General features: G+C 39.4%; 2 protein-coding genes across 2 annotated transcripts in view; one reads left to right on the forward strand and one right to left on the reverse strand.

Annotated features, from left to right (window-relative positions):
- LOC103136566 (dysbindin domain-containing protein 1-like) lies at nucleotides 1–18,721 on the forward strand. Its single transcript, XM_007549872.2, has 4 exons — nucleotides 1–501; nucleotides 5,761–5,904; nucleotides 11,078–11,215; nucleotides 17,664–18,721. Exons 1-4 carry the CDS (start codon nucleotides 471–473, stop codon nucleotides 17,816–17,818), a joined length of 468 nt encoding a protein of 155 aa, XP_007549934.1. The 5' UTR covers nucleotides 1–470; the 3' UTR covers nucleotides 17,819–18,721.
- The window catches only part of LOC103136565 (AFG3-like protein 1), a 10,017-nt gene continuing 3,886 nt past the window's right edge, over nucleotides 18,124–24,254 (reverse strand). The window contains exons 9-17 of the mRNA XM_007549871.2: nucleotides 24,052–24,189; nucleotides 23,818–23,971; nucleotides 23,630–23,737; nucleotides 22,361–22,486; nucleotides 22,065–22,175; nucleotides 21,550–21,665; nucleotides 21,253–21,453; nucleotides 20,955–21,149; nucleotides 18,124–20,864 (exon numbers count right to left, since the gene is read on the reverse strand). Coding sequence (XP_007549933.1) covers nucleotides 20,712–20,864; nucleotides 20,955–21,149; nucleotides 21,253–21,453; nucleotides 21,550–21,665; nucleotides 22,065–22,175; nucleotides 22,361–22,486; nucleotides 23,630–23,737; nucleotides 23,818–23,971; nucleotides 24,052–24,189 — 1,302 coding nt within the window. The 3' untranslated portion in view covers nucleotides 18,124–20,711. The remainder of the gene's footprint in view (nucleotides 20,865–20,954; nucleotides 21,150–21,252; nucleotides 21,454–21,549; nucleotides 21,666–22,064; nucleotides 22,176–22,360; nucleotides 22,487–23,629; nucleotides 23,738–23,817; nucleotides 23,972–24,051; nucleotides 24,190–24,254) is intronic.

Here is a 24,254-nt window from a genome sequence, read left to right on the forward strand (position 1 = left end):
GGCAGCCGGCCAGCCCAGCCCTCCCCATTTTTCTCTTTCTCTCTCCTCTTTGCTCTGGATCTCTCTGTTTTCTGCACACACCAAGCCAAGCCTCACAATGCTGCGTTTACCAAAGCAAGTGGCTGATAAATTTGCTGTGATGTCGCCGTTGCCAGACCTCCCTGTCTACTCTGTAGTCTTCACATGGCTCTGATGGCAGAGCGGGACAGGTGGACTGAGCTGGAGGAGGAACTCCACATCTCCTGTTTGGGACAATTTGCACAGTAGAGAGATAGAGAGGGGAAAAAAACAGAAAAAGGGTGGAACAGAGCCAGTTCAGAGCTTAGGTCTCGCTGTGTCCACCAACCTCCACCACCCCCTCTTTACTCTCTCCTATGCACACTCACTTGCATACATTCCCCTTCCCCATTTGTGTCCTCCACTCTCCGATGCCGGTGTGGTGAGAAGCAGAATCCTCTCGGCTGAGCTGCATGGAGGCACAGGGAGGGGCAGGGAGCCCAGGTAAGAGCCATTTTCCTGTCCTTTCTTTTTAATGCCACAGCTGGGAACAGGGCTGAAGCAGAATCCTGTCCCCACTTCAGGAGGCTTGTGCTAAAATGATGCCTTTTTTTTTTTTCAAATAGACTGTGTGAATTTCTCTGCTTTTGGTCTCCGATCTGAAGCAACTCTTAAAGAGTTCATTAACGATACATGTGGTTAAATACAGCACCAAAGCACTACTTATCATTGTTCTTTTACAAGGGATGTAGTAAAGGAGGGTTGATTCCCCCCCCATTCACACAGTTTAATCTGCTGTTCTTTTTAAATCAGCTCACAGGAGGTCAACCGTGCAAAGGCTGGACTGCTGAAATACAAATTGTGGAACAATAGTGTGGCCTTTGTTGTAAAAGCCACCCAGAAAAGCCTGTGCTACGGTGGAACTGAGGAGGGCTTTATTACGGCTGCTGGACAGAATCATAATTGAAAGTGATGACATTACAGCTGCATTTTATGTTTAGCACTGGTATGCTATAGATAACACAGGAGCCCTCAGTGACACGCCTATTAAACTGTGATGAATAAAAGAGGGATGTTCAGTTTATTGATTTTTATTTATTTTTGGGGGGTGGGGATAAGACATAAAGACAAAACAATTGTTTTTAACAGCTGAACATTATCTATAAATCATTCAGGATAACCTGAAATTAATTGCACGTGTTCTTCTGTTCTGACAGATAAACTAAAATCATGAAAACGCCCTGTGCTTTGCATTTCTATTACAAACATCTGCACAAGTTTCATAATCGAACAAGAATTCAGTTAAAAGTGAGCGGCTGCAGCCACTTTATTACCTGCTGATGCAATTGGTAAGTGTGGTTTGTACACTGTTTCAAATGGAGCAATATCCATTCAGATCCAGCTGCTGAGAGGTGTCAGTGTTACAAAGTAATAATTGTTCTATAATGAGATCCATAAGCCACCAGCTAAATAACAGAGCTGATCTCATGGAAGTTTTCAATAGTGAAACAGTTCTAAATTATTTAGAAAAGAGTCGTCCTTAAATAAACGACCCACAGATATAAAAGAAAAATAGCAACAACAAAAAAGAACCTAAATGTGTCTGAAAAACAAATCAGGACTGAAATAAATCATTTATAACAATCCCAATTCATGACATGAGTGTACGCTTGCTGCTAAATCAACCAGGTTTTAAATTACATTTACCGTTCTCTGATTTTAGTTACGCAGAGGTGGAGGTGTGACTTCATTTCAAACACTCAAATTCATGCACACTTTCAAATCTAACACTTTCTCTACTCTTGAATTTTAGCATCTCTGTTTTTCCCAGTTATCCCAGTCATGCAGTACCAGCGCAAAAGTCTAAGACATTGTTAAAATGTAATTCAAAATTATGGGACCTGTGACGGTTCCTTGTGGAATTCCTATTTCAATTTTGGAATATTTAATGTGATCAATTAGAAAACACTGTTTTCTAATTATATCCAATTATATTTGGATATAATTCAAACCATGACAGTGACTTTTCAGGCTGATTGTGTCTTGAGTGATTTGAGATAAAGATATTGTGTTAAAAGCCTTCCTCATAGTATGCTGTAGCATTTCCTTTGCCAAGTAGCTGTTAGTCTCTAAAGGATGTCAGTGTTTGCATGCTAAAGTAAAATGTGCCCTTAAAGGGTAAAATAAAAGTCATTAAAATGACACATTTCACGCAGGTTTGGTGTATATCAGCTATCAGGTAATCTCAGGTCATTTGTATTTAATTATTGCTCATTTGTGTTGTCATTGAGTACCATGGAAGTAAAGTCGGATAATTTGCCTTCTATGCCGATTAATCATTGGAGGAAAGCCTTTCCTTTGTCATCAGTTCCACCCAGATTATCTGTTGTTGGATTGTTAAGGAGCGCGCCACGTGTTTGCAAACCCTACCAATTTCCTATTTCTGGCTGACTGACGTGAAACAAGAAAACAATCCATACAACATTATTTTTGAAACTCTTCATGACTGTAAACCAACTCAGTTTGGCAGAAGATGTTGACTGAAAACATAAAATCACCTACAGCATGAGGTTTGTGTATAAATAAACACAGAATACAGAAGAAACATTGACAGCATCCTGAGGGGTGTATTAATTTGTCCCTCTTGTCCTGCAGTAATTGATTGTTAATTCAAGATCAAATTCAATCTGACCCCAGATAATAATCTCATTCTAGAGACCGTTGTCATACTCCTGTCTATTCGTCTTCCTTCACATGTCCTGGAGTAGCATCTGCAGAGACAGTTGCAGCAGACCGGCGCAGTCGTGGAGAGAGACGCATATATGACACCCAGCTTTGTTTTTATGTGTAAGCCACCGGTACAATTGACCCGAGCTTCTTCAGCAGGTGGTTGCTTGATCAGGCCAGCTGGGCATACTGGGATGTCTGGAAAGGCTCTTTTTGTCTGTTGCCATTTTTACATTCTGACTGAAGTCCAGAATCATCTTTGGCCAAAATCACAGATGCAAAAATAAATAAAGAAAGAAAGAAAGAAAGAAAACTCTGTGGGAACTTTAACATGACATGCATTCTGAGCATTAGACATAGATAACCGTAAACATCTTGCATTTTAAAACTGTTTTTACGTTCAAGTTCAGCTCTTGTGGACACATGGCTGAACAGAGTCACTGATGTAGAAACTGAAACTCCATCCTGCCGTCCAAATATTGAGTAAACATTTCATTACGACTACCGAGGTTAAACTGAGATCTTTCAAGGCGCAGCTCCTCAGTGGGGGAAACAAATCAATACCCAACGATTGCCGTTGCTTCTCAAAGGCATATCGCAGGGTGTCCGTCTTCCCCCCTCGCTCTGCTGCATTCAGCCGTCTTTGTTCCAGAAATTTAACAATCTTTGAGCATGTATTGCACGAAGAAATGGTGGCCGCCATCTGCTGAGACCCATCTGCTGCACTCCCACACTGCACTGCAATAGTTTTTCAGGTCTGATCGTTTCTCCTTAAAAGCTGAAGATTTTTAATATCATTGTGTAGTTTGTAGTTGCTCGACTCACCGGTCAACGCTCTTGTATTTCAGGCAAATGTGCAGCTCTTTTCATGCACCTGTGCTTTTCTTTGCCCAGACTTTGCTTTCAGCTTGAATTTGATGCCTTAACCCTGATCCAGCAGAGCCTCTGTGGAGCATTAACTCCTAAATGTGAAAATGTGCTATTATGAATTTGTTCTGTTTAACGACTTTAGAAGTGAAGAGGATGATGGTTTTCTAGTCAACCCTTAAAACACAAACGCATCAGCTGGAAGAACGTGGCTGCAAGGCGATGAATGTCACATCTGAAAGTGAAACGAAACGTAACGTGAACGCCTAAAACTCATGTGATGCTCCATATGCCTCGAAGAATATTTTCCTAATCTTCCTCATTTTGTTAGGTTGACGCCGGTCCAGATGGTTTGATCTAAAATCTAATCGAGTGTCATATGCTGAGATCAGATCAACACAAGGACGACACATTATGACTCACATAGTTTTTCGTTTTCAGTGATCTCACAAGGTTTGTTGACTGACGCTCCGTATAAAAAACAAACTCTTCTATCAGAATAAAAGAGTGTCTTCTTTATCTACACCAGTTCAGCCCACCATACTTAACGTGTAAAATAACAGAGAAGGTGTTGAGAAACTACAGCGTTGAAAGGGAAGTGATCACACTTTACCTCTGCATTTGTCTGTTCATTTCTATTCAGTTTTGCACTAATGCACATTCATCTCTGCTGTTAAATGCTCCTATAGATCACAGTGCTTGTGTGATTTGGGTTCTTGTTGAAACACCTACTTTTATCACCGATCCTTCTGTCTTACCAAGAGCATTTCCATCGCAGGACTTTTTCTTCCCCAAGGGTTTAGGAGCCATTAAGACAATTGTGTTTCTCTCTTGTAAAAACAGAAATAGCCAACAGTTTGGTTTTTCCTAAAAGGCTTAGAGATGGGAATGTTGTCCTGGTTATGTCTGCAACTGCGATTTTAAAATTTTGCTTAATTAAGGCGTGAAATGGGAAGTTTAACATTTTTTTCAACACAGGAATCAGCTCATTGACAGCAATGGCTGCAGGGATAGATAGAAAGAAAGGAACATTTTCCTCATCAACAATTATTCTGATCTTTGATCACGAGAACAGAGGAGGGAATCAGAGAAATGAAATCTCAGTTTGAGTGTTCAGTTTCAAAGCTCAACACTGAGTGGCTCAGTGTGTGTCTTCACCTCGTTGTTGTACTTTCTGCGTCGTGTGTCTGTGCACTGCTGTGTCAGATAGAGCTGCTGTTTCACCCCACAAAGAAATGTTGCTTTTTTATGACATCGCTTACCAACAAGCCTGAAACTTTAAGGACTTTGGACCAAAGTGGAAAGGCAAACACTTATCAGCAGGGTCATGATCCCTGGGTTTCTTTAAATAAAATTAAAAACAAAAGTTTATATTGGGAAAAACCATTTAAAGGTTCTAACAAAAAAGATGCTCACGTCTTTTTTCAAGCATGTGAACACGGCAAATATAAGTTAATATGATCCGTGGATTAAGCCTGCAATTCTGATTCATAAACCTGACTAGAAGTTGTAAGTATGAAAAATCAATCACATAAGCGAATTTAACAAAAACGATTGACGAACACAGATGTTTTTCAGTGCAGAATATGTCTAACAAAGTAATACACAAACTCGAAAAGCATTTTAAAAAGTTTTCTAAGTCTTGATAAATATGGAAAACTAAAACAGAGTATGAAGCATTTTTTTGTTCTCTATGAATGTCTGAATGTATCAATCTTTCTGTCTTGGTCCTCTGTTTTAATTTCCTACCTTTTTTTCCCTCCACCCTACCTTTCCTGCCTTCCTACCTTATGTCAAGTCATTCATCTCATTCCCACTTTTCTTAGGTGCTTTTATTCCTCTGCTATCATTCGGTCCTTTCTGTGTCAAGCTGACACTCTGTTCTGAGATTCAGAACCTTTTGTTCCTGATTTTTAAATGGAGATCAAACATATAGAAAAAAAAATCTAATTCCCTAAAATGTTTTTTTTATTTTTAATGACAAAAATCCTTGGATCAATAACTTTTTTCCTCCGCTCCCTTTCTTTCTTTCTTTCTTTCTTTCTTTCTTTCTTTCTTTCTTTCTTTCTTTCTTTCTTTCTTTCTTTCTTTCTTTCTTTCTTTCTTTCTTTCTATCTTTCTTTCTTTCTTTCTTTCTATTTCTCTGTTTCTGGGAACATGTGACGATAGAGCCCAACAAAGACATCCAGAAGCTGCTGAAGCCGTCCAGCTCAGGGGATTTATCCAAGGAGCTGTTCCAGCACCCGTCAGGGGAGGCAGAGGGCAGCCTGTCGGGCCACACTGCCAGCCTGCTGCACATCAGCGAGAAGAGACGTAAGTGTTAAATAAAAATGGATAAAGACAAGGAGATATGAGGCTATAAAACATTTGAGAATATCGCTTCACCAGAAAGGAAACCTTTGACATTTTAAAAGTAAAACTTTCTGACAGATTAGCTGCCACACTTCTCAAGGAAAAATAAAACAACGAAAGGCACTTTCATTGTTAATGATGATCAAAAAAATAATAAAGTTGATTTAGATCACATCCAGCGTGCACTAATTCTAAATTTTTAACCCGTCTTAACCGTCTCTGTCTCCTTTAAGTATTCTGCTCCACCAGACTGCTGTGACACAGTTTCATCTGAAAGGACTCATTGTGTCGCACAGATGCTTGTGTATATGTGCCACCAAACCTCACGGCCGCTGAAGCACAGCAACTGAGAATGCAGAAGCGACATAAATGACAACAAGGCCACTTTTATCTGCTTCACTAACTAAACAGGTCTCTGGGATTGAAAGTGGCACATTAACCAGCCTTGCTACCTGGCAGGTCAGATAATATGCTGAGATGGGAATCAGTGAGAGGAGGATGCTTCAGGAAAAAAAAAAACGACCAGAATTTTGGTTTAAGTGCAAGATATTAATGATAATATCTTAAATTATCTTAATAAGATCTAATTAAAACTTTAAATGAAGCAAAAGATTATCAACATGTTTCATGCTTAATGTGTCTGAGATGCTTGGGGTGGTGAGGTTATTTTCTGATTAATGTAGGAAGTACTCCAGTACAAAACAGAAGAGATGACAAGATTTCCTGTTTTTAAAGAAAAGGTCAAATGTAATGGTTGCTGAGATTTTTGCGTTATTTATTTTTGGGCCCAAACTGTCGAAGTTTTCAAGACAAGGACATTGAAATCCTAGAAGAAACAAAATTGTTTTTATTTACAGGGACAATTAAATAATACAATGTTGCAGTTAAAGGAAACTATTGTTTTTTTTTTATCCATGGACCCTTAAGACAAAAGCCAATTAGCAGCTAATTGCACATATAATCATGTTAACAAAATGGGATTAGCTTAAGTGGACTGCGAAACAGAAATACCAGTTGTAGCTTCCTAACTGAACTTTTTAAACAGCTTTACCTTCCTACGAATGATGGAAGGTATTTAATTTAATTTCCAAACTCCACACATGAAACTGTGTAATAGCCACATTTGTCTTCTGTTAAACCGAGGCAAAGTATCGTATCGCTCTTTCAGCTAGTTGAATGCTTTCAATTGTCAGAACTCTGTGGTACATTTCTTTCAGTTTTGAAACCAATTTTACTTAAAAAAAAATTGATATACATTGAGATCAAAGTGACCCACGTCTAAGTATAAGTAATATCGAGCTAAACTCCACTCTGTTACAGTTTTTTTCTTTTTGGCTTGTAAAATACTTTCATATCTTCAAATCGAAACCATACCTGTATGTACCACCACAAATTTATATAAACTATAGGAAGTTTTAACTGCCTAGACCCTAAAACAATGTTACTCAACCTCATGCTGTGGTTACGCAGAATCTCTGTCTGCCCTAAGGAAGACTAACTCAATTTATTGAATTCTTGGAGAGGCTGAAAGGACAAAGGTTTGGACCTTTTTTCTGACAAATGCAGCTAAAAATTATTTGACCAGTTGCGGTGGAATTTAGATCATTAAACTTTCAACCCTAGACATTTAGAGTGGTCATAAAATATAGTTTGGTGTGTAAAATAACATGTGGCACACGGAGACCATGACAAAAGTGCAGCGGCACATCCTTCATCTCAGTACATGAAAGACGTGTAACAGACAAATCAGCAGCATGTAAACAATCAACAGTAGAAATTCATGACAAAGGTTGATGTGTCACAAAATGCACATCATTTCTTAAATTTTGACAGAATAAATGTTTTTTTAGATACACCAACATATATGGCAGCAAGAAATAAATCAATAACAGAAACACTCAACTAAAGTACTGTGTGAAATCTTTTTGTTATATACCAGCAGAAAAAAGAATATATAATCTAAACCCTGCATTCTTATTTTTTTTAAAGACTCAACCTCTGTCTATTAGTTGTCTGTCCTGCTCTTTTTATTGAATTGTGAAGGCAAATCCATCATTTTGCATGCAGAGAGAGATTCATTTACATGTGCTTTAGGCAAAAAAAAAATCCTTCCAGTTTTTTCGGCTTCAGCTAAGGCGTGTCTCGGCAGGATTTAGTAGTCCTCCCCACTCATGTCTCAGAGGCTCTCTGATCATCTTTTGAGATGAGGCAGTTGTTTCAGTGCCTGCCTGGGAGTGAAATCACACTGATCAATAATTTAAGAAGCGCGATGGGAATGGAGGATGCAAAAAACATGAGGAGAAAAAAAATCGGTCTGAAAAGGAAGTGTAGCTGATTGGGAATTATGTTGCAATAATAAGGAACATTTTTACCACGTTATGTCTTATACTCATGTCTTTTTTTTTTCCTCCTCCGTTATTGTTTTGCATTTATCATCTCTCCTGTAGCTTCAACTCTCCCTACTTTCCCCCATCATCCTTCCTCTCCCGCTTCTCTTTTCATCTCCTCCCCCACAATTCTCTTCATGTTGCATTGCCTCTAGTTTCCACTTACCCCCGAAAAAAGATGCTCATAAAGGTAACTGCTAACAAGCCTCTTTCAGTGAACTAAATGAAAAATGTATTCCTTGAAATACTCAGACATAATTGGAAATGATAAAATCTGTCTGTTATCTATATTCTCTCATTTTTACAGCCTCCTTGTTTCAATCCCACGTTTCCCGCCACACCCTGTGTTGAATGTTCTTAATATATTTGACAAATTATTCATTGCTACTATTTCAGCATGATGGATACTCCTCTATGAATCAATATTGGGTCTGTTTGGAGTAGGATGGAGGAAATGAGGTACAGCAGACAAAGAAAGCAGCAGGAGATTTGGCTCTTCCTCTTCAACATGAAGCAGCCTTGGAAGCGGCATACAGACGGGATAATAGCAGTTTTCAGCCTGCCATTCTCCTTTTGTTCTCCTCTCAACGTCTGACCCGAGAGCCATTGTTTAGACTTTGCAGCGTAAACTGTTGTCAACTAATTTATGAGGAAATCACACGTTCATCTGCTTCTCTTTCACATCTAGATTTAGGCTTAAAAAAAAACAACATATGTTGTTAAAATGTCATGTTCTTGAGATGTCAAGTCATGAGACAATAAAAAATCATTTTAAAAGTGGATTCCTATTAATTTAAAAACATGTAATGAAATAAAAGGTGCAATAACCTGAGTGCAAAAGTACTTTTAAAGTCGGTTTCAACAGTCAGGTACTTGAGTTAATGCCTGTCATTAGTTAGGAAAACTAATTAAATATAATAGATATTCCTTCCAGTCAGATATTCCTCACATTTGCACATTTGCACTCTTCTACTACAGCCACAGTTTGAAGAGATGTCATAATCTGGGGAAAAGGATATTATTGTACGGTGTTAGTCTGGAGAGAGTCCAGGGCAAAACAACAACCGTCAATAACGGGAGAAAACTCGAAACCACAGAAACGTTGGAGGTGCTAGACATTGTTCAAAAAGTCCTAAGCATAAAAGATGGAAACTGATCACAGTGGCTACCAAGAGACTGATAGCAACACAGAAGGTCCTGCGGGAATTTGTGCCGAGCGTCGGTACACGTGACAGCAATCTCCTAGTTCCCTAACCTGGATTGGAAGACTGTTCTTCTGAAGAAAACATCCATGCCTGGTTAACACCTTTTAAAGTTGAATTCACAGTGAAATATGGCGGTGGCTGTATTCGGCTCTGAGGTTACTTTTTAATTTTAGGTTAATTTTGCAAAGCAGAGAAACGAAACGAAGAATCGTTCAACTGTTCTGATCCTTTGGTGTTCGGTTTTTGGTTTCCTTTAATGTTTGTGCTTTGATCATTTCCTTTAAAGAGGCAGTATTAAGTATTTTAAAGGAACATAGTGCCACTCTGTAGCATATTTATGTAACTATGTTTCCTTCAGTTGTTGCGCAGTTCCACCAGGTGTTTGCTAGTTGTTGCTGGCTAGTCTGAAGGAGTTGAGTGAGGGAGATGCAGGGAGGGCTGCTTTATGAGGCAGGAGCTTGATAACTTGGATACTGCATCGTCGAGGAGAAATAGCCACGCCTTGAAGGTGGTCCCAGGTCAAATCAGCTGCTTTGGACAGCCGAATAGTTGTCTCAGTCGCTTTGTCCTTGGGTAAGACCCTTCACCCACCTCGCCTGCTGTGGTGGTCAGATTGTATGGCAGCCTTGCATCTGTCAGTCTGCCCCAGGGCAGCTGTGGCTACAGTCGAGCTCACCCCCATCGGCGTGTGTGTGAATGTGTGAATTACTGGGTGTAGTGCGAAGTGCTTTGGGAGTCCTCTGGACTAGATAACGCTCTATGTTTGTGCATTGGCTCTGCCAAACAAAACCTTACAAAAATAAACTGTTTTGAAGGTGGGCGCACTCACTCAGTCAGGTTATTGCAGCTGTTTAGATGTTTATATCTCTTCCTCCCATAAATTTGTTTCTAGTGGAATTTCGCAAGATGTATGTGTAGGTAGTATAAGTTTGCAAAGTGATTAATCATTGTATCAAAATCTGCCTTTGTATTGCAGTGTGCACACTTTTTGAGCTTCTCACTTTAACGATGGAGAGAATAGCAAATGCTTTTAGACTCCTGCCGTACTGCGTATACGAATTCCTTGCGCTTCCGATTAAATTTTACCCTTGCCTCAGTGCATTACCAATTCAGCTCCCCTGGATGCCTGGTTGGAGTGCTGAGTCACACACTTTAATGCATGCTACATGTAAATATGGCCCTGCTGCATCCAGCAGCAGAGCGTTTGACCTGCTGAAGAACAAGCGTTGGTAATAAAATGAACAGGTGCAGCGTAGGGGAGAAAAACGATATAGTGGGGTGGTAAAGAAGTGGCTATTTCCATCTCCTTCCAGTCTACACACACACACACACACACACACACACACACACACACACACACACACACACACACACACACAGGCGTTAAGCTTAAACAAATGCATTCAGTGAACAGCAGTGAGCAATGACCAAACTGGAAATATAAAAAAAAAACTGAAAAAAAATCCTTAATAATAATGTGCACAACTAACATAATTTTAATCCCTTCCTCCTCACTGAGAGCATCCTGGTTTTTGTCCACAGAACCTCTGAGCAGCGTGTCGTCTCTGGAGGTCCACTTTGACCTGTTGGACCTGACTGAGCTGACAGACATGTCTGACCAAGAACTGGCCGAAGTCTTCGCTGATTCTGACGAGGAAAACCACAGAGAGTCCCCAGCAGGTAAGACCTGTGCCACAGTAAACGTAAAGGAAGGGAGTAAAGGAAAGAGATTTACAATTATTGCTTATGTAGCAGTTCTCGCTCTGAAAAGATAAAAACACAACAGTTCAATCGTTCTCCTCCATCCAGAAAAATAAAAAAAACAGAGCTCTATCAGACATAACTCTGCCTGGCACAGTATTCAATAGATGGCAAAAAAAAAAAAAACAAGAGAAATGTAAAGAATCGCTAACATTGAATGAGAAATATGGACTAATGTGTCTGAGCAAACTCACAATAGAGCTGAGCCAACCATTTGCAAATGAGTCTGTGTGTTTCAGCGAGTTACAGAGTTTCAAATGATTATCGCAACAGGATCCAAAAAAACCCTGCTGAGCAATAATGAGCTCAAAGGTCATGAGACCCTCTGCGTCACAGATAGAGCATTCATATTTGTGGTGAGACTTTTATTTATTTATTTATTTATTTCACAATTTGTTTCAGAGCGGCTTAAAACTCATTAATTCACTGCAACGTTTCCATAAACTTTTATAGGTGTTTTATGAGCTAGACCAACACAAAGTAGCTTATATTAATGAAGTGCCAGGAAAAGGGTACATGTTTTTTTAGTTAAAAATCTGAAGAGAGATCATTTTCTCTCTTCACTGGGTTTTAAAAGAACATCTCAAACTTTTGAACATCTCATTGAACATTGTTCAGTCCATCATCTGAAAACTAGAAGACATAACAAACCTTAACAATAAATAGACACACACTGAAACCTGACAGGCTGGGCAAAGGGAGGATTAGTCAGAGACGCAGCCAGGATGTCCATGGGAACTCTGGAGGAGAGATTTATGTCTCAGGTGGGAAAATCACTTCACAGGACAACGATTAGTGTAGCCTTCGTGGAAGAGAGGCGACGAAAAAGATTAAAGAAAAAAGAGGCAAGTGCCTTTTGTCACAAGGGGACAACTCAAACATAAGGAGGGTTGAAAACTAGCACTTCAACCTCACAGTGGATCGTGGTGGTGGCATGGTGCTGCTGAACCTCTTTCTAAAATGGTTCACCGTTTTCGGTGAAGAAAGAGACAGGACTGGGCGTACGTCTTCATGGCACTCCAGCAGTCAGGGAGACGGGGAAAGCATGAAGCACAAACGAAAGCATGAAATACACGTGCAGAAAAGTTCAGACTGAACTCTTAGACTTGGCACTGAAATGTGGAAGCAGTGTTTGCTCAGCTCTGGCAAAGTGGCGAATCAAACAGATTTATGTAATCAGTCTCATGGCTCCTGTCTCACATTCACCTCAGAGCTAAAAATAACATTTTTGTTATTTTCTCCTTGAACAATGCAAACACCTTCAACTTCAAGAAATCCACCCTCTCCCTGTTCTTCCTTTTTATTACTAAAACTAAAATGTTTTTTTTATTATTATTATTATTTTAATCTCATTGTGCTGCTGTTTGCAGCACAAAGACACACACAGCGCTTTTTTAAGTTTGTAAAACAGTGTAGAGTACATTACTGACAGATGTTCTGAGATTTTATTAAACAAGTTAAATGCCAGTCTGACTAGGAAACAACAGACGAGATGTGGACAAAAACACTAACACATTTTTATGGTATTACACTTTTTATAGGACAACGTCATTAATTTGGAGAGTTTCTTGTGAAATCAAAGTAACAGTTGACATCACTTACTTTCTTGTCCGTTTGCTTTGAATTTTAGTTCTTACTCGTAACTAACAACTTAGTTCGTTCCAAGACGATGACCAAACGTTTCGGACTGGACCTATTGTAGGGAGTTGCTATGGAGTTATTGTGCCTCTCTGTTATTGAATTGGTGAATTGTGTAGTGAGACTTTACAGGGTTTCAGACAAGATAAACAATCACAAATAAATATCACATCAAAATCTGCACGGCTTTAACAGATGCTTTGTTTTTAGATTAGCAATTCCATCAGGGTGTTTTTTTAAATGCAAAACCAGATGTTGTTTTCCACTCATGTGATTCACTATTAAGATTATAAAAACTATCTGAATGCCAAACATAAAAAAGCAACGCAAAGCGATGGTATATTGAGCTGAAACCAGATATTTACTGCTGAAATACGCACCACCTTTTTCGTTCTTCCTGCTGAACTTTAACTTGGACAAAATGTTTTCTGTTCTAATAAATTCTGATTAGTAAAAGAGTTTCTGTTTGCCAAATGCCAGAAGACTGCAAGATCAGAAGTTTACATACACTTCTTTTAGTATTCGTGACTGATGAAAAACGAGGAACAAGTTTCGCCAGGGGCATTTTGAGATTCTGAAAGTGTGGACTCTAAGCCAGAGAAACATTTCTACTTTTTTTTTCTTTTTTTTTTTTTAACAGTTGAATGTGACACTTTTAGTCAAGTGGAAATTGTATCTAACGATGATCCAAGCTTTTGGAAGTCTACAATGCCATTTCTGAAAAATGGCTGATTTAATTTGATTTTCCAAAGTTATCATAAAAGGAAGTACGTAATGTTTGAGGCATTACATCCTCAGGGTTGCCTACAGTTGACTCAAGATTTGTGAAATAACTTGAAGTTTAGTATCATCATCAGAGTTTTTACAGGTTTTGGTGAAAATGTAATCTTACATTTTATAATCCTCTGACCTTGAAGAAAGTATTAAAAGTTGTCTAAAAACACCTTTTTTCTTTATTTTTGGCATTTAGACGACAGAAATAATTTTGCTGATGCTAACAGGCCTAAAATATGAAATGTTTGGTGTGATTTAAAATCAAACAGTGAGAAAAAGGTTTTGTATCTCTTAAAACAGAAATAATTTGTGAAACTAAACCGGATCAGATTTTCAGGCAGCTATTCACAAAACATGCGATGCGTTCACAGAGCTACGGAGATTTAAAAGCAAGACGCAGCGATATGCAAGATTAATTCTGTCTGACAGCTGAAATACACGAGTGAATGAAATATCAGTTTTACATTGGCTTCTACGTTTTGTGAATTGTGAGGTTTCCACTGTAACTCGGATCAGAGAGCGTTAAGCTTGGGCTGCGAGAGAAAATCGCTCAATGGAAAAATAGTGAGGACATATCAGGGTTGAGACAACGGTTAAAGCGGGGAGAGAAGCTGAAGATGGGTGAGTGAGTTCAAGCTAAATGCAGGCTGTTAAATAATTGATTTTCCCCTTCTGGAAACAAAGCCTGTTTCTTCTCAAGCCATTTAAGCACAACCAGAATGCAAGGAATTCCTTTTTGCACTTTGTCTTCCTGGTCTCAAATCTTGTGCCGGCTGATTTTATATTCACCTTCCTTTAGGCAAGCAACAGTCTGAATCCCTATTTAGATTTTGTAAGTTTGGACGTGTAGCAAAGCATGTTCGGTCAAGAAAGCTCAGAAAAAAGAGCAATTAAAGGCTTTTTAATCTAGAGAATCTGAACAAAAGAATGATGAGGATTTAGTTGGGTTGCTCTTCGTTTGCGCCTCAAATCAGCTTCACGCAACATAAAATTTAGACACACACAGAAAAACAAGAAATTAAACACAAAAGCGTTGGTCCAGGATTTTACTGAAGAGAAGCAGAGAGTGCGCAGAGGTAAGGGCTTCTTATTGGAGAGTAATAAAAGGAAGCAGATGAGCTCTGAGCTGGTAGCATCATCTGTGAGATAATAAACACAAGGAGGAACATAATGACCAAAACATCTGCCTCTCATTTTACTCTTTAAAACTTAGGAACTACCTCTTTGGGAAAAATATGAAACAATCATCTGATCTCACAATACAACAATTTTGGTCGGGAACCAATGAAGAGAAGCCAAAATTGGAAAAAAAAAACAAAACACGAGCTCTTCTTTTAGTTTTGATTAGAACTCCTGCTGCTGCATTTTGGATCACCTGACCCGTCATCGACGCCACACTCGTCTTTACGCAGTTACTTAAAATGCAAACAGAAAGGTTACGTCTGATCCCACAAAGTGTACATTTAACAGCTGCTTTCTCTCTTCAGCCATCCAGCTCCGTTCCTCCTTTGGGAAGCATGAGTCTGTCTATAAAAGCACCATTGAATGTAAAAAGGTCAGGTTCCGGCTCAAACTGGCTTGCCTTTAGCACTTATCTAGGCCTTTAATTACTTTCAGATCATTATCAGCAACTGCTTGCCCTAGTTCACAAACTCTGGTTAAGCTGTGCAAGAAAAACAAGAAAACAAATTGTTTTTTGCAGAATTTGGGAAGCGTTGATATGGATTTTAAGACATAATTACTTTGACGGTTTATAGGGATGAAGGGTTTATTATAAGGTCTTCAAATGAACAAGACATCTTGAGCTGTCGTCATAGAACTACCAAATTTTATGTAGTTTTATAAGATATACCTTACAAATTAGAGGAAACTGCAGACATCTTGTGATTCAGTAACACTTAAGTGAATCAGAAACTCACTGACTGAAGCAGAGGAATCTATATTTATAGCACTGTCTGGGAGCTTAGACAAAGTTGGCGCCTGCAAAAGCAAAAGAACAAGGGATGAAAAAGAAACAACACAACAACAGTAGTTCATAATTATTTTTTTTTTCCATTTTGTCTTCTCATGTTTTCCTGCAATCCAATTGTCAGGAGAGATTCAAACAGAGCACACAAAACAACCATGCGTGCATTACACAGGCAGGATTCAGCTTGCACACGTTGCAGACATTTATTTCGTGGCGTAAATGCACCAGGGAGGTTTCTCTCATAGCACATGTTACTGCGGAGTCCTTGACGCTTCACACGAGGTTGACATCTCATTAAAATCCAGCAGAGAGGCAATCAATCATCTGAGATCAATATTTGTCTTATTCCAACCCCTCTCTTTCTTTTGTCGCCTCTCGGTCTTTAATATACGTCAGGATGCGATGTATCTCCTGGGAGATATCTGCGCGGAGAACTCGAAGAGACAGGAGCCAACATTAGGCTGATGTGTGCAGGGCACAGGAGCTCTACTTCGCTCATTTAAGGCTGATCTTATGTTACTGACGAAGGTTCAACAGCACCACCAAGTGGCATGAAGTGGCAACGACACCAACGGCTTAAAGTGTGTCCCATGTCTGATGAGAGAATGCTAATAATATCTTTACTCTGTTTTGAAAGATTAATTTGTCCATTCTATGTGATGGTTAGGTTTCTTCAATGAATTTCTGTCACATTTCCAACACAAAAATTAACGCGTTTAATTGGAATGGTGTGCCCTAGACTTAGACAGAGTAAAGTTTAAACTGTGAAGTGGAAGGAAACTAATTAAAAGAATCCTGGATTTTTATTTTTATTTATTTTTTCACCATTTTGTTTTTGTATAAACAAATGGAAATCTGGCTTTTTAGATGTATACAGTGAGTTTGGGGGTTTATATTTACCAACTTTTCACATTTAGAGCACATTCTAGTTTGCAAAATAGCTTGAGCTCAGATTGAATGACATTGGGGAACTTGTAATTTCAAAGCTGTTACACATTGACTTAATTTAGTAATAGGTTTTGACTTGGCCAATCCAGTGGAAATATATTTTTTCACATAAATAATCGTATTACAGCTCTGGCTATTTGTTTGTGTTTGTTTTCCTGTTGGGAGGTGACCCTCCTCTCTCATGTCTCAAGTCTTTTCTTCCAGAACTGTCCTGTATTTAGCTGGTGAAGCTAATGTGTTTACAGTGATGTGTTTTTTTTTTTTGTTTGTTTGTTTGTTTTTTTTCATCTGCACCACATTTTGCATGCAAGTCAGAAAAAATACGTTTTTGGCTTTTGATTTAACATGGGTTTTCTAGTTTAAGCTCTTGTATAAAGGCCAGATTTTTGAAATGCACAACCATCTATAGTTCTTCCACCTGAGCCATGGGTCTCTGCTGATTTCTCCAGAGTTACCATGGACATCGTGGCTTTCTCTACTAATAATGTTGTCCATCAAACCCTGTAGTTTAGAAGGACTGATCCTGATAGGTCTCTAACAAACTTGAGATCTCCACAGGACAGCTGGTGTTCAGATTGAATTACACACCGGTGAATTCTGTTTTTGTTTGTTTGTTTGTTCTGTTTTTTTTAATGAGGTAATTAGGTAAATGGTTTGACTAAATTTAAAACAATAATTTTCCTTCCACTTCACAATGACGTGCTACTTTGCTGGCCAATAAAATTCTTTAAAAAATGCGATTTAATGTCCTGGTTGCAAAGCGACAAAACACTGATCATTTCCTTCAGGTCTTTTTCTATGTTAGAGGAGTTTTCATAGTATATTGCTCCAATTCTGTTTTATGCTAAATACTGAAATAAATGAGCTCTTGGGATAACTGCAAGGGTACTTTTGCAGGGTGCAACATTATAAACACTGACACTCTTATTTTCATTGCCTTAAACTGTTTCTGAACAGCCTGATTTATGTGCGTCCATTTCTAAAACCCTCCGTCTGTTTGGTCTGTTTTAGCTCCAGTGATGTGTTTCTGGTCCTCAGGTTCCCACCAGCCCGTGGTGCCCAGGAGCGGCTACATGCGCTCTCCCTCGTGGACGCGCTGCAGTAAAGTGGAGCTGCCTCGTGAGAGGAAGCATCACAGTGACTCAGACACAGCAGACCCCTTAATGAAGCTGGAGAGAGCGAAGCATCCATAAAGCTCAACCCGAAACGAGCCTGTTGGACAGACACAGTGGTGAAACCAAGCCACCGAGACGCCTCCATCTGCCACTGTGCACGCACGTGATGCCCCGCAGTGCTGGCGCGTTCAGGCTCAACTCTGGAAACTCGGCTCTCTCTGCTCTAAAGATAATGACGACGTGCAATAATCTCACTGTTCCCGCTCTCTTCTCACACTAACTCAAGCAAACCTGTGCAGTCGTCGTGTCTTTTTTTTATAGCGGAGGGTTCTTATTGCACTCTGAGCTGCCAGATGATTTAAATATTGTTGTTGTTTTTTTTCTTTTTTTTTTTAGATAGACAGGGTATGAGGTCAACAGAGTATCAGCACCTTTGTCCTTACAGCACCTCAGGGTGGGCCAACATTATGAGATTGGCAGCAAAAGTTAAAGCCACAGTGATGGCAGATCTCGAGAGGTTAGATGAAACATAAATTTAAAAAATCCGGGCGCTTATTGAGACTTACTGTGTTTCTTATTAATGCGTCAGGGCTTCCTGCTGCCTATGGCGTTAGCAAAGGTAGCCTTAATAAGGATGTGGGATAATATCTTCATTATTAAAATAAATGTGTGTTGGAATGCGAAAAGCCTGAATAAAAAAGTTGCACTTCTTTCTCTAAATTGTATAGCCAGCGCCCCCTGCAGGATAGTAGGTGGTGTAGACAAGTAAAGTCAAGTAAATACACCGACTAGCAGCAGCTTGCAATAATTTGTTCCATACTCACATTTCTTTTTATTTCTTTGCTATAAATCCCCTCTCTCCAACCTCCAACCCTTAGAAAAATGTGTGGCTGCCACAGTCGATGCTGCCAGGATGCAGATGAGCAGAACTTGAAATGAAAATAAATTTAAAGCAAAGATCATGATTTGTGTGGATGCCAAAAATATAAAAAAAACGCAACAAAGTGCCAACATTTGTTTTAATAGTAAAATTAACTCAAGATATTTCTTTACTGTCAGTGAGTGGATAACAGATTGCTTGGTTTGTGACATGTTCAGGCTGCCTGCAGGAGGAGTGTCAATGACTGTGAATGCTGTGGCACAGTGGATCAAATGTGATGCTAGAGGACGGTTGAGGATTCAATAAAATTGTGGCTCCTTTTACGTTTTGTATCGTCATTTTCATGTCCAGCAAACACCTTTCTTTTTTGTTGGAGATTTTATAAATGTAAATTCAAATTTATAAAATCAGTATCAATGCAAAGAGAAGCCAATTTAAAGTTATTCTGGTGTCTGCAACAGGTTTACCCACAGGATAAATTAAAAAAAATGTAAATCAATTTCTATGACAATAATGTTTTAAAACTACTGAGACAGAATATATGCTGGCCTCAGTTTCTGCAAATAACAATTATGGATGTCATTCATTCTCATTTCTAATAATAAAAAAAAAAACATTAGAAAAAGTGTCGTATTCAGCAAATTTTGAGCAAATGTTATAAACCTATTTGTTCTGCACAGGAACAGAAAATATTAACATTGAGCTAATGTCATTTACAAACAATATAAAGTCAAAAAGTGATTTTGTCTCCATGAATTAAAAGAACTTGTCTTGCTCACACAGATGGTTAAAGAAGTATTTGCGTCTAAAACGTCTGTCTGACTTTAAAGTTATGGAAAGCATCGACGACATTTTTTAACATCATGAAACAAAATAAAACAAATCTAAAATCCTAATTTCCAAAATGTATTTCCTGATAAAAAAAAAAAAATGGGGTAAAGGATATGAATTTGTCTATATTTCATGAAAGAGATGATCAAGTTACAGTAATGACTTCTTTCATTTGTCCATACAGTAAATTTTACAATGAGTGAAAACTGGGTTAATGGGCATTACGGTGCACAGAGAATCTGCACACGCGCTGAATTTTGTCAGGCTACAGCCACAAATTCATCTTTATTGGAATATTACATGTTGTACCAGCAAAAAGTAGTGAATTTAAATTATTGAATGGGGGGAAAAAAACAATTTATAGTTTCTAAAACGCGTGACATGCATTTGTGTTCACTGCTAACGCTAAATAATCCATTGAAAACAAGAGATTATTTCATATCTATAAAACTGCAGCTATTTCATGGAGGCTTCAGAGATCACTAGCATTAATGGAAAAAAACAGCATCAGGAAGACCAAGAAATAGAGCAGACAGAACCGGGGGAAAGTAGTGGAGAAGGCTAACGCGCTGTTAGAATATCAAACAGTGTGTTAAGCTACAAACATGTCACAGAAACCCAGTATCTGAAAATAAAAAGAGTATTACACTGCAACCTGTCCAAGAGTTTTCTGTGAAAAGAAACTCAGTGACGTTCAGGGTGCAGCTTCATGCAGAGGACATTGTTGAAAACTAATGAGAGAAAGTGCAGGTGAAATTCTCAGCAGAAGCAGCTGGTTAGAGTTGATGGGGGATGGATGAGGCTAAATCCAGGGTAACCATGGAAGAAAACCTGCTGGAGGCTGAATGGAATGATTCAGATCAAATGGTTTAGATCAAAGCAGAGTCATGAGCTAATCAAAGGCAGATCATATTCAATTTAGCAGTCTATCAGAAGATCTGAGTATTACACATCCACTCTTCCATAGAAACTGAGATATTTTTCAAACAAGGCAAATATTTCATGTAGATTTGGTTCTAGGAAATTCTGAGTCTTGGTGAAAACATCAGCCCTTTTAGGAGATTTGTAAAAAAGAAAAAAACTCCCTTGCTTTGTACTGGCGTACAACATAAATCCCCACCAAACATGAATGGATGGATGTGGTTTTAATGTGACAAAACGTTAAGTTCAGGGGATATTAATATTTCTGAAAGGTGCGGTAAATTTGCTAATGAAGCGTGTGAAAAGTTGACTCGTTCTGTTTATCATCCTCTCCACACTTTAGTCCTTCAGGCTGTGGAGTTTTTCCTCTTCAAATTCCAACGCTTCACACAGCTCCTCATACGAGCCGTTCTCTTGAAAAGGTCGAGGTCCCAGAAGCTCCAGCATGTCCGTTCTGTCCAGAATCTCTTTTTCTAGCAGATGCTTCGCCACCTGTAAAAAAAAAAACAAAAAAAAACAAAAGAAGTGCGTTCTTTAAAATTTGAAAGCCTGCGTAGCGCACAGCAGGTCAACGCATCGCACCTTTTCCACCATCTCCTTCTTGTCGACAACAAGCTGGAGCGTTCGCTGGAAGGCGACGTCTACAAGCGAGCGGACCTCCTGATCTATGAGCTGTGCCGCTGACTCGCTGTAGGGCTTCTCTGTGACGGCGTTTTGCTGAAGGTGGAGGTCGAAAGAAACGTGACCCACAGCCTTGTTCATTCCAAATTGAACAACCTGAAGAAACAAACAGAAATGTTCACTTACAGAGTGAAGGTTTGACTTAAAAATCCTAGTTTAAATCTCGGCGGCGGTCCTGATTGTCAGTTGAGTTGTCTACCTGCTCGTACGCCGTCTGTGTGACTTTCCTGAGGTCGTCCCGGGACCCGGTGCTGACTCGTCGAAAAAAAACCTGCTCGGCCACGCGACCTCCTAACATCACACACATCCTGTCGAACAGCTGATCCTGGTTCAGCAGGTGCAGCTCCTTAGACAAATGCTGTGCATAACCCAAACCTCTCCCTCGAGGAGCAATGGAAACCTGTCGGCAACGTCAAGCAAAAATCTTCCAAATCAGATAGATAAATGTAATTACCGGGAGCTTATTGGATTATCCGGACCGGGTCCAAGGGAATACCTTAAGCAGCGGTTCTGCATGCTCCAGGAACCATCCTGCTACGGCGTGACCAGCCCTGTGATATGCCACGGTTGTCTTTTCTAGAAGCTGTAACGGCTGAGTGTTTTTATCCAGACCTCAGATGGAAGAAGACGCCTTGAAGAATCAGCACTCAGCGAAAAATATTCCAAAATTGTTGCATGAAATGCCTAATTTCATTACATTGTTTAAAAATAGAGCTACAGCCTACATTTATGTATTCACGTCAAAAAAACGACGTGAATACGTGACGTACGAAAACGTGACGCTGTTAACATCTGGAGGGTGAATCCACACAGAAACATTCACTATGAAAGCAAATAATCCAGTTGTGAAAAAGTGACGACATTAAATAATCAATACTTTATTAAGAGATGCTTTCATTTAGATATCAAATGCATTTTTTTTTTTTTACAAAAGAGTTTAACTTCGACAACAACAAAAAATGAACATTGTTGCTTAATAAAACGATTCATGTTAGTTTTTGGTTGACTTACCTCCAATGACCCTCTCCACAGCCTGCTTAAAGTGCTCAGCACTGATGCACTGGCTGACGTGACGGGCAGCTCTCAGCGCAGCTTCATTACAAACATTCGCAATTTCAGCCCCTATGAGAAACGGCCACAATGCTTCTAGTGAAACTGAAGTGTAACGCCTGAAAGAAAAGCTTGCAAGCTGGGACTAAATAGTTTTATTCCAGCCTTTGCAGCAAAATGTCCATCTTTTTTTTGGCAATTTAAGCTATAAAATTAGCATCAGCAACAGATGCATGAGCCACACTTTCCATTCTTACCCGTGAAACCCGGAGTCTGTGCAGCTAACTTCCTGGACAAAGCTTCTAGGTTTAAACAAGGCTCCAACTTCAGAGGTCTCAGGTGCACTTTAAAGATGGATGCTCTGCCTTTTATATCAGGCAGGCCTGCAGTAAAGAGAAAACAAGCACGGCATGAATTTTACGGTACATTTCTACTGGAATATCAAGTTAATTTGCTGGAGGAGGAAACTATCGTCCGAAATAAACTCAAACAGTAGTGATACAAAGGTGTAAAAAGGTGAGTTTACATTGAAATTATATTCAACTGCCTAAATAACTTACAAGCTATAAATTAAAAAATAAAAAAAGACCTTAAGGGGAAACTTTATATGTAAAGTATTGCGAATAACAATGTCTGCTCCTTGAATTTAAAAAATTTGTGATGTTACAACTACAAACTTTTGGGGATTTTTTTTTTTTTTTTGACAAAGCAACACTAAGTCACATAAGGGATTTTTTTTTTCTTTGCAAGCTGATAAAACACATTCTTTGTAAAGCATTAATTTATTAAAGAAAATAAAAATGCTGCAAAGAAGGCCACTGAATAGAAACAGGTGAAAGAAATCTCGAAACAGGTATTAATCTTGCAGGTTAACATGATCTACTGCCTGTGGAGTTCTGCAGAAGTTAAGATATATAACTAACTGCAACTTCAAATTAGTAATAAACAAGCTACTCAAAATGTTGACTGTTAACATTAGACCCAACCCAAAGGTTGGTCTCCAGTTATCTTACCATTCTTTTATAAAAGAATCAGTTTCCAACTATTATCATCATTTTTTGGTCAGCAGTAGACCAGATGTCTGACTCACTCTGCACAGCTTGTAACGAGCAAATTGAATTTTAGCTGGAACAAAAACGATCAACTGTCTCCACCAAAACATAAAAGCAGCCAGACAAACACAGCGTGGCTTAAATGACATTAGAGGAGAGCAGAGATGAGAAAATATGTGCAAACTTAATAAACTTCAAAGACTAAGCTTGGCATCTCATCTCCATTAGAAAAAAAAAACTAACAACGTTATGCCCGGGTGTTCTTGTGACTGTGGTCGAATTACATCAACAACGATGACGACGCTCAAGCGGCATGGCACGAAAAAGCATCAAGTAAACAGGAAAATGCTGCATAAAGTACGATTAAAATTAAATTGTTACATAAGAGCAGGAAGTTATACAACAAGACAGGGAATAAATGAAAGGGAAATGAGATTCCCAAGAGTTCAGAGAAGAGTCTGTGCTGTTCTTCACCCAAATGTATGTGACGATCAAAGCGGCCGGGTCTCATCAGAGCCGGATCCAGGACATCAGCTCGATTGGTGCCTGCTAGCACGACAATGTTGGTGCTGCTGTTGAATCCTGCAGTCGTACAAACAGGCCTGGGGTTTTTAAAATGTAGCATAAGGAACTGGGAAAAATGAATGTGCTTAAACGTTCACCATCCATCTCCACAAGCAACTGGTTCAGAGTGTTTTCCTGCTCGCTCTGCCAGCCAAAGCTCCCGCTGCCTCTTTTCCTGCCGACCGCGTCGATCTCATCGATAAAAACGATGCAGGGCGCCATCTTGCGAGCCGTGGCAAACAGGTCTCTTATCTGACGAAAGACCAGATCGTAAGCGATTTGCAACACGGACAGATAATTTTTTAAGCAGTTTGTGAGAATGGAGGACTGACCCTTGCAGGGCCCACCCCAGCAAAAACTTCCTGAAACTCGGAGCCATTGACTGTGATGAAGGGAACGTCGGCCTCCCCTGCCGTGGCCTTCGCCAGCAACGTCTTCCCGGTTCCAGGGGACCCAGATAGCAGCGCACCCTGGAAAGACGAGACACATCGCATGTGAGTAGCACGTCAAACTAATTGTGACAGAAGAAATCTGA

The sequence above is a fragment of the Poecilia formosa genome, unplaced genomic scaffold (assembly GCF_000485575.1).
Source record: "Poecilia formosa unplaced genomic scaffold, Poecilia_formosa-5.1.2 Scaffold33, whole genome shotgun sequence".
NCBI classification, from domain to species: Eukaryota; Metazoa; Chordata; class Actinopteri; order Cyprinodontiformes; family Poeciliidae; genus Poecilia; species Poecilia formosa.

Excerpts from the sequence above, each read along its gene's own strand:
- LOC103136566 (XM_007549872.2), top strand. The coding sequence starts at position 471 with ATGGAGGCACAGGGAGGGGCAGGGAGCCCAG. Across the intron at positions 502-5,760 it reads GGGAGGGGCAGGGAGCCCAG|AGCCCAACAAAGACATCCAG; the intron begins GTAAGAGCCATT and ends ATGTGACGATAG. Across the intron at positions 5,905-11,077 it reads GCACATCAGCGAGAAGAGAC|AACCTCTGAGCAGCGTGTCG; the intron begins GTAAGTGTTAAA and ends TTTTGTCCACAG.